We start from the raw sequence: 10,168 nt of genomic DNA on the forward strand, positions 1-10,168 counted from the left end.
CCCCCCCCCCCCCCCCCCCCCCCCGCCTCACGATTGAGGCCGGGGAAAGAAAGAGGGCAGAGGGAAGCCTGGCCGCGGAGACAGATCCAGCCCCAGGAGTCGGTCCCACCGCAAGCCCCCTCCCCCCCTCGGCCCCGACCCTTGACGGTCCCTTCCTCCCTCCTGCCTTGGAAACCAGGCCCTTGCCTCAGAAACCTCCTCTTCCTCGTCGTCGTCGTCCTCTTCTTCCTCGCTGTTGTTGCTGCTGGTGCCGCCGCCGCCGCCGCCTCCGCCACCGCCGCCGCCTCCACCGCCGCCGCTGTTGTCGCTGTCGCTGCTGCTTTCGCTGCTGCTGGGGGGTCGGCAAGTCCGGTTACGCTTGGCCTTGTGGTGCTGCTGCTGCGGCGGCTTCTTCTTCAGGAGGAGGTCGCAGACGCGCACCATCCCACGAGGAGAAGAGGCCGAGCGAGCCCCGCTGCCGCCGCCAACGCCGCTGCCGACCTCCGCCGCCGCCGCCGCCGCCGCCGCCACGGGGGGGCCCGCCACGGCCGCCACCGCCGGGGGGCTCCCTTCTCCCTCAGCAGCCGCCGCCGCCGCCGCCGCCGCCACCGGAACCGTCGCCTTCTCCATCCCCAGGGAAAGAGGGAGGGCGCGGACGGGGGAGGGGCGTGGGGGCTACGCTCTACCGCGACTTCGGCCGCACCGGGGCCGACACAGCGCTCGGTGCCGCCTCCGCCGCCACCGCCTCGGTCACCTCTACTGCCGCCGCCGCCGCCGCCGCTCCGCCAGCTCTCACCTCGTCTCGCGATACTAAGGGCGGGGAGGCTGACGATGGGAGGGAGGGAAAGGGAGGGAGTGTGAGGGAGCAAAGGGAGGGGGGAGGCGTAAAGAGAGACCCGGGTGTCGGGAGACCCAGAGGAAGGGAGACCGCGGAAAGGCGAGGGAAGTGTGCCTAGGGCGACTTCCGAGAGGGGGGCGGCGGGGACAGAAGAGACCCGCGGTTACTGTCGTAGCGCCGGCGAGCGCCCGGATTTCTTCTCTTTCCTCGCTATTTCCCCCACACACAGCCCTTCAGACCTCCCTTCTTCCTTCCTCGCTGGTGACTAGAACGCAGCCGCAGGCGGAAGTGCGGGTGACGCCATCAGCCGTCGCCCGAACGGTGGCGCGCGGGTGGCCGAAAGACGAAAGTGAGCTTTCGAGGGCCGGGTTCCGGGTCCCGGCGGGCGGGCCGCGCGGCGGGGCGGGCGGCCCCCGGGCAGGCTGCGGAGGAACGCCCCGGGTAGGCTGGGAAGCCGGCGCGGAAGCGCCGTCCCGACGCTTTTGTGAGCGGGAGGCCCGGAGCGCCAGACCCGGGAGGTGGGGCCTCTTTCTGGACTGTCGTACGTAGTTTCGCTCCTGGCCATGTTTCCCACCTCCGAAGGCCGCTGAGGGCTGCGGGTCTGTGAGAGATGGCGCCGTGCGCGTGAGAGAGCCCTCCTTGCCTGAGTTTTCAGTGTTGAGTTACAGACTTCCCGGCCCTGACTTTACGGTTGTGTGCTACGGACTTCGATGAGGTGAAGTCTGAGATTACCACGACTTGGAAGTTTCCAAAGGGGAGAAGACAGGAGAAGGAAGCAGGATCGGTGCCAGACTTTTGCAGACGGTTCGCGGAATGACCCTGATGTAGGTCTTCCAGTCCTCCCCGACTCCGCTTTTATCTGTGGAGGGAGCATTATAAATAATCATCCTTGTCTGTGCATCTCTTGGAAGGAATGTGGTGAAGGGGGTTTTGATTTGTGGATGTATGAAGGACTTCCAGGACTTTCTGAAATAATAGCGTATCTTACTGAATTCAGAATTAGCCCTTTCTGGTCCAATAAGAGTACAGTGGCATACGGAAAATGAAGAAAACATCAAAGGCAGATGTACTGGCACAGGATAAAAAGTATGTCTCAGCTGACATAGTTGCCGTTTTAAGACTGCTAAGTTTAATTGAGTGTGCCTGAATTTTTTTTTTTTTAGCATTTTTTTTTTCTTTTTAGCATTGGCATACCATATGAAATGTGGGCAGTTGCCAGTACTCTACAGAGTACTATGGCAGAATTGGCAATGACTGAATCAATTCATTCAAACAAAAATTCATCATGTTCCTACTGTGTGCATAGGTTTTGAAATCAAAGTCTCCGCTTCCAGGGGCTGTATAGTAAAATAAGTGCTGTAGTAGAAACACACACTGGGCTAACTATCTGCCTGTTCCTCTCCTACAGTGGTTGCTGAGTTGCTGTGCAGAACATTACACTGTGTATCACACCACTACAGGTTTAGGGTCTAGGAGCACAGCTGTATATCCATCAGCACCTTCTTTTCTCTTCCCACCAAAATACTTTTTACAGTCTTAAGTCCTAGCCACATTTCATTATATGACTTTACTTCAAACATCAAAAGAAGATTGATGGTGTTAGGCATAAAGTTCAACTTTCCAAATGCTGAAGACTTAGATACTTCCAGAACTTTCCTTTTCTCCAGTATCAGAGGAATGAGACATTCCCTGCTCTTACAGAGATGAATTATCCATCTGCGCTCTAGTTCCAGTAGCTGCTTTCTCTTCCTTTTATTACCTTTTCTATCTTTAATCCTCCGTATTTCTGGTTCCACTCCATTTCCTTTCCTTCACAATTCTTTAAAGAAGATTGTTATCTGAATTTTACTTGTTAACCCTTTGCACTCTAACTTCTGTACTATCACGCTAACAAAACCCCTCTTTAATCCCATTACTAAAAAATAAATTCTTGCTCTTTTACATAGTAGTAAAATATCTTGTTGGGACTAGTAAAATTTGGTCAAGCTACCCTGTTATTAGACAGAGTGCCTGCAGTGACTTTCTGTTATTTTTGGCTAGCCTTTTTTTTTTTTTTTTTTTTTTTTTAAGAGCCTTGGCAAAGACTTGACTAGCCATTCATGAAACATTTCAACATTTCTTCTTCCTGGACATACAGCTAGACTAAAATTCCCAATTTCCTTTGCATTTAGTTGGGGCCATGGGGTTGACTTTTAGCAAATGAAATGTGAATGGAAGTGATGCATTCATTTTCAGGTTTAATAAAGTTCCTTACATCCTCCCTTACTCTTTTTCCATCAGCTTGTAGCAAGTGAGTATCATAACCTTGAAAACTATATGTTCGAGATGCCAGTGCCAGAAAAGTGGCACATGAATAGCTAAATCACAACTTGGAAGATCTCCACCTTCAAATTAGAAAAACTCTTTTTTTGGACTTATTATAAGAGAGAAAACTGAGATTTGAGAATTTATATGTTCTAGGAGCCAGAATGACCATAACTAATCCAGAAATTGGTACCAGAAGGGGAATACTGCTAGGACAGTAATCTAGAATATGTTGTATTGGCTTAGTGATGATGTAGCAGATGTTGGAGAAACTGATATAGGAGGCCAGAAGAAGGAGACCCAGGTTTTGTAGGGCAGCATAACTGAAAAGCATATCACCTATCTATTGAGACTAGCTCCAGGGAAATGATTCAAGAGAATAAAAGTAATAGCATATTTTGAATTTTACATTTTGCTTTTAGAAAGGTTTTACTAAAAAGATAAGCTCAAGGAAAGAATGGCAGAAATGCAAATGCATATGAATACTTGAAAGGATCAGACATGCTGACTTTATAGAACTTGAGTGGTTAAAAAATGAAATGGAAGAAGCCTTGTGGGGTGCCTGGGTGGCTCGGTGGGTTAAGCCTCTGCCTTCGGCTCAGGTCATGATCTCAAGGTCCTGGGATCGAGCCCTGCATCAGGCTTTCTGCTTAGCAGAGAGCCTGCTTCCCCACCTCTCTCTCTCTGCCTGCCTCTCTGCCTGCTTGTGATCTCTCTCTGTCAAATAAATAAATAAAATCTTGAAAAAAAAAAAAAAGAAATGGAAGAAGATTGGAGTACAGTACAGCAACAAAGATTATATCCAGGTTTGGTGTTCCCATCCAAGACCATTATTTTAGATGGCTTGAAGGTGGCTGAGATGAAGTTCTAAAGAAACGGACATGGGCTCAAGGAACCAAAGAAGTAAATCAAGTTCAAGAATTACATAAGAAAGAACGTTGGGTCAGGGTGCCTGGCAGGCTCACTCAAGAGAATGTCACTCTTGATCTCAGGGTCATGAGTTCAAGCCCCAAGTTGGGTGTAGAAGTTACTTAAGTAAATAAACTTAAAAAAGAAAAAAAAATATGAACAAACTTTAGGTGTAGTTACTGGAACCAAATGGAAGCAAATTACAAGACTAAATTTCTGAAGGAATTTTATTACTAATCAGATCATTGACCTGATTCAGATGTTATTCAAGTATTAAAATAGTGAGGCAACTGTTCAACCCCAACCTTGCATAAGAAGGAAATAGAGCAGGCGCATGGGTGGCTCAGTTGGTTGACAGACTCCCTTCACGATCTTAGGTCACAAACCTGGAGTGCCGGGATCCAGTCCCGAAGTGGGACTCCCTGCTCAGCAGGGGTCTGCTTCTCCCTCTGACCTTTCCCCTCTCGTGTTCACTCTCTCTCAAATAAATAAATAAAATCTTAAAAAAAAAAAAAAAAAGGAAATAGGGCATAAACACTTTACAGTTTACATAGGATATGGCCATGGAGAATAACGGACAACATATCAGAGGGTATCAAGTGCTATACAGAAGATAAAAGACAACAGAGTTACTTCCAAAGTCTAGATTGAGGTCTCAAGACTTCCTCTGTTCTCAGGGGAGGTGGATCACAAAATACCTGTACAGTATTCCATCAATGTTATGTATCCACATAGCCTAGTGTATCACATCCTCTCTTCCTAATGAGAGCATAATGTAATTACCATCTATGATTTGCCACAGTACATTGGGTTTGCTGAAGCTTGGGGTAAGATTAGAGATAACTTGTCTTTTTAGTGCATAGGTTACACCTGGACCTAAGGGAGAGGACTGCACATTACCTAAAAACCTAGACTTTAAGCTGGACTTAGTAACTGAACAGAATTTTATATTGTCTCCATTGGGGTTGGATGTATTCTCTGTGTGGGAAGAGAAGGTAAAACAGATATTTAGTCATCAGAATACTGGGGTATCGCAGACACTAGATTCTTTTTCTGGACACACAGATTGTATTTCCCCACCTCCCTTGCAAAGGCTTGCCAGTTAGGGGTACCAGTTAGGTTCAAACAGGTGGGATGTAAGTAGAAGTGATGGGCTTCTGTTGCAGCTCTTGTACAGAAAAACAGCACATGAAAAGTCCAAGATCTCCCCCACCAACTTGAGGCAGATGAACACAGTTGTATTAGAAGCCATGTGTCAAAGATGGCCAAGCCACAGGTGGAAGGATTCAGTTGTATTAGAGTTTATGTGCATTCTATTCTGTTAAGCCACAGATTTGGAAGTTATCCTAACGAATATAGTCCTAGCCTTCTTTCTCAGGTGCAACTATCCATAACCTAGCCCCAATGCCCATACCACAGTGGTAAGCCCATGAATCAGGCCAGCCAAAGTTATTACTTAGTCATAATGATTGGTTCAGGAATGGGCAGGGTGACAGAACAAAGCCAATCAGAAACAGTCTCACCATTTTGGCTAGCACTGTTAAGAAAAAGGCACCTCGTTCTAGAATGAAGAAAAAATTTAACTCCCTGTGGCCTTTGATCGCCATGTGAAGTGAGCTTGACTAAGAATGAATTTGAGGCAATCTCAGTGGTATTGCAAGAGGAGAAAAGAGTTCATGTCTGAGACATGTATTTCCTGGCTTTCACCTTAGGGTTAAAACACCAAGGGGTAAGGGGTAGATACTTTCAGGGAGACCAGAATTCAAAAACAGCTTATGGCTTGTGCCCTGCTTCCCAGCAGGAAGTTTGCCCAATATAGGCAACCACAATCAAGAAGAAAAACAGCATGTTCTGTTTAAGTAGAGTGGACCAGGCGCCATTGATAACCACTCCATTCCTGCAGCTTTCTTGATGACAGTGGGCTGAAAAGGAAATATGGAATTTCTTAAGAGGTAGGTAAACTTGGTTCACAATAAGCCTACTGCTTGCAGGATAGGGTGATGGAAACTCATGGCAGAAGCTGTGGTATGAATCCATGGATTAGATAGAAGATCTTACTGAGAAGACACTAACTATCCATACATTTTGAGATAAGGGCAGAGGGGAAACAACAACACTTTGAGAGATTAGATTACAAGTTGTATCAAAAATGGGCCATTCAGCAACAAATTTAGACACCAAGCAAATCTTGTTTCCCTCTGGCAATGCCATAATGGTAAAGAATTTACCTCTAGCAACCAGATAAAATTTTAAGAGGAGAAATGAAAACTATCTAATAATACCTTATCCTTTGAATTCCTGAATTTGAATAAAAAGGTGAAATTCAAAACAGACTGTTAAATTGGAAGAGAGTAAGAATCTCAAAATGTAAAAGTTTGTGTTTTTCTTTCTTTCTTTTTTTTTTTTTTTTTTTTTTTTTTTGTCAGTCTGGACCAAGTTTGGCACGCCATTTTAATTTTTCTCTCTCTCTCAGGTCAGTAGTTCTAAGGGGGTTAACCAGAATAGTCTTCAATGAAGTTAAACATATTTTAATAATGACCTAGTTTTCATTTTGATGGATATTTATTTCAGAGGTCACTCAACCCATGGTCTCTTTGGAAGTTGTCTTTTTTTTTTTATAATTTTTTATTTTTTATAAACATATATTTTTATCCCCAGGGGTACAGGTCTGTGAATCACCAGGTTTACACACTTCACAGCACTCACCAAAGCACATACCCTCCCCAATGTCCATAATCCCATCCCCTTCTCCCAAACCCCCTCCCCCCAGCAACCCTCAGTTTGTTTTGTGAGATTAAGAGTCACTTATGGTTTGTCTCCCTCCCAATCCCATCTTGTTTCATTTATTCTTCTCCAACCCACTTAAGCCCCCATGTTGCATCACCACTTCCTCATATCAGGGAGATCATATGATAGTTGTCTTTCTCTGCTTGACTTATTTTGCTAAGCATGATACGCTCTAGTTCCATCCATGTTGTCGCAAATGGCAAGATTTCATTTCTTTTGATGGCTGCATAGTATTCCATTGTGTATATATACCACATCTTCTTGATCCATTCATCTGTTGATGGACATCTAGGTTCTTTCCACAGTTTGGCTATTGTGGACATTGCTGCTATTGTGTTTTTCTTTCTGATTAATGCATTAAATTGTACTGGTGTCAACAAATGACACAGTCTCGAATGTAAAACCAGTGAGTCCAGGTGGGATGCATAATAGCAAGCCTCCCTAGCCCTAGCTAGGAGATTTGGGAATACTTAACATGTACCAAGCAACAATCTGTTGAATTTTAGGTTTTAGGCAATGTCCATATCAAATGGAAGTTTTAAGAGAATTGATAGGAAAACATCAGGATTTTGGTGTGTGTCCTTTAGTACGGTCCTATAAGAAAGATGCACTTCAGTCCAAGCTAGCTATCTGAATGCAGAAGAAAGAGAATATATTTCTAATACACTCTTTCTGTGTGTGCTCAGTAATCCATGTGCCTGAGAATTAAACTTGTATCTTGCAGGTTTGGAAAGCCTGTGTTCTTTATCCTGAGCTAAAAGTTAGTGCACTAAATATAGGTAGGGAGTTGGACACCTAGTAAAAGTTATAATTGGAACCATGGAAAAAGTTTAATCCTTTATCACCTCATGCATCTCCTGCTGTATTTATTCTGTCTCACAGAAGTTGACAAATTAGTCCTAATGTGAGAAGCCATTCCCTGAGATGTGACTTGGGGCCAAGGGGAGAGAGAAAACCTAGCTGCACTATCACTAAACTCATTCTTCAATTTAAAATTTCGGATGCAAAGGCCAAAATAGAAATACTTAAGTCTAGTTTATAGATAAAGAAATATGTAGTTAAATTTAGTTGGCTAGAGGATAGATGTTGCATTCTAACCTTGCAACCCATTGCTTAAGAACAGAAAACAGGTTCATATACCATCTCCATTTTTGGTTTCTAAACTACAGTTACCAAAAAGCAAAGTGACCACCAGCCAACTAAGATTGCAAGAGAATTATATTGACAGAAACACCAGCTGTTGCAAACAAAGGCCTTTGATTGCTTAATTCCAATACCCTCTTTTGTGTAAGGGATAAGGGAGTACCTTTCAGAGAGCAAACTCAAGATCATTATATTAGCCAACCAAGGACCTCATTCACTAGCTAATTAAAAGTGCCCTTGGGACACCTGGGTGGCTCTGATGGCCAAGCATCGGACTCTCAATTTCAGCCATGTCATGATCTCAGGGTTGTGAGATCAAGCTCCGTATGAGTCCCCTTAACTCACCTTGTTAAGTTTATACTACTATCTAATAATATTATCTTTATCATGTTGTACCACAAAGAACTACATCCAGACCAAAAGAAATGCACATCATAACTCTTGATTTTCAAGCAAGATGTGATAATTCGATGAGACTTTGGCATGTTTCCCAGGTAAATATTTCAGTTGTCCATGGGATAATTATATTGTCTTAAGCTAGGACATTTTTGAAATTATATGTACTGAAAGAAGCACAAGTGTAGCCAAGGGATGGAAAGTTGTGGAGAAGATTCCAACATTTAATTTTATATGTCCTATCTCTTCAGGAAATGCCTTTTCTCTACCTGATAAAGCTGTCAATTATATGACTCTTTTTTTTTTTTTTTTTTTACCTTGTCATAGATCGGCAAATGAGCCAGGCCAATCTTTCCAGTTATCTATGAAAATTTTTCTGAGGCTAGAGCTGCTGACATAACATGAAGTGAGCCTATCATACCATACAGCAAAAGAAAACAGATTCGAACAATAGAGAGTGGAGTCTACATGATATTTGAAATCCAGGATTAGATCCATTGTTCAATAAGTGGTCCTAAGTTCTGCCTTTTCTCTCACCCACCTTTGCCACCCTTCTTTAAGCTACTTTAAGGTTGTTTAATTCATTTGCGATTAAAATAGCCCTGACTAATGTGGTCCCCAGGGTGGTATAGTTCCATTCTTAGAGAATCTTACAGAGTAGGATTTAAGCAATAGTTATGGGTGCCCCACCAACACCATCATGGAGATATTCCCTCACTTGCCCTCCTTGGAGAAACTGACTTTATTAAGGAAGGTAATGATTTACGATTAATTCCTATTTGTCAAAGTCATTAATCTCATTTCAGCCCCTACTTTACCTGACTCTTGTGGAATTTGACATCAATTGTTCCATTTTCCAAGAGGTCTCAATAAAATAATTCCCCTCTTTTTTCCTAGGTTCTGAACAATTTGAGAAATATAGCAAGGATGGAAATGGGGGCCAAAATATCACTTTTTTTTACTGATAAGAATAAGTTGATTGATGTTGTTTAGTACGTAAACCAAATAGGCCTGCCAGCTTATCCCCAGAATTACGCCAATTTATACCTTTAATTCCTAGCGACACTTGACAAGGATAGCATGGAGGCTCAAATGACCATTTGGTTTCTCTGGACAACCTTGTCCTTGTAGGTTAGAGGACAAAGCTAAATCAAACATTCTTCACAAATTCACTAATCATATAAGTAACTCAATCTCTTCAAGTGCAGAGAAAGACTTCAAACTAGTTGAGGTCCTTTTACAAGGAAGCAAACATCAGAAACACGCAAGATGCTTTCTCTGCTAGTATCACTGATTGATCAATCCCTACTTGAAACCCACTTGCTTTAATATCCATGATAACTTCCTAGTTGCTTTATCTCTCTAATCAATCCTACTTAATATTCTTTTTAGGACTTTCTTCCTCTATCTGGCTTTTAGAAGGTAAGATTTCCCCCATGATTCAGGCCATTGCCCTATTTCTATATTATATTCTCTCCCTAAGGAAACTCATTTCAATTACCTTGTTTAAGGCTAATGAATTCATAACCCTTATCTCCAACCCATTTAGATTCAGGGTTATCAACTGAATTACTGCATTTAAGCTACTGTTTCCTTAACCTTTATCTCCAACCTAAACAGATCTAAGATTACCAAATCCTATTCATTTCTATGTCCTCCTATCTAATAACTTTCTTTGTCTGCACAACTACTACCTTAATTTGGTTTCTACCAGCTTTCATACATACTATTTCAGTAGTCTTTTTTTTTTTAAGATTTATTTATTTATTTGACAGACAGAGATCACAAGCAGCAAGCAGAGACAGGCAGAGA

General features: G+C 43.4%; 1 protein-coding gene across 4 annotated transcripts in view; it reads right to left on the reverse strand.

Moving 5' to 3' along the window:
* ANKRD17 (ankyrin repeat domain 17) overlaps positions 1–705 on the reverse strand; it is a 161,854-nt gene extending 161,149 nt beyond the window's left edge. For all 4 annotated transcript variants that reach the window (XM_059385194.1, XM_059385190.1, XM_059385183.1 and 1 more), the window contains exon 1: positions 187–705. In XM_059385194.1, the coding sequence (XP_059241177.1) occupies positions 187–609 (423 nt within the window). In that variant the 5' untranslated portion in view covers positions 610–705. The remainder of the gene's footprint in view (positions 1–186) is intronic.
* Between the last annotated feature and the right edge of the window lie 9,463 nt (positions 706–10,168).

This window comes from Mustela nigripes, chromosome 1 (genome assembly GCF_022355385.1).
Source record: "Mustela nigripes isolate SB6536 chromosome 1, MUSNIG.SB6536, whole genome shotgun sequence".
Taxonomy (NCBI): Eukaryota; Metazoa; Chordata; class Mammalia; order Carnivora; family Mustelidae; genus Mustela; species Mustela nigripes.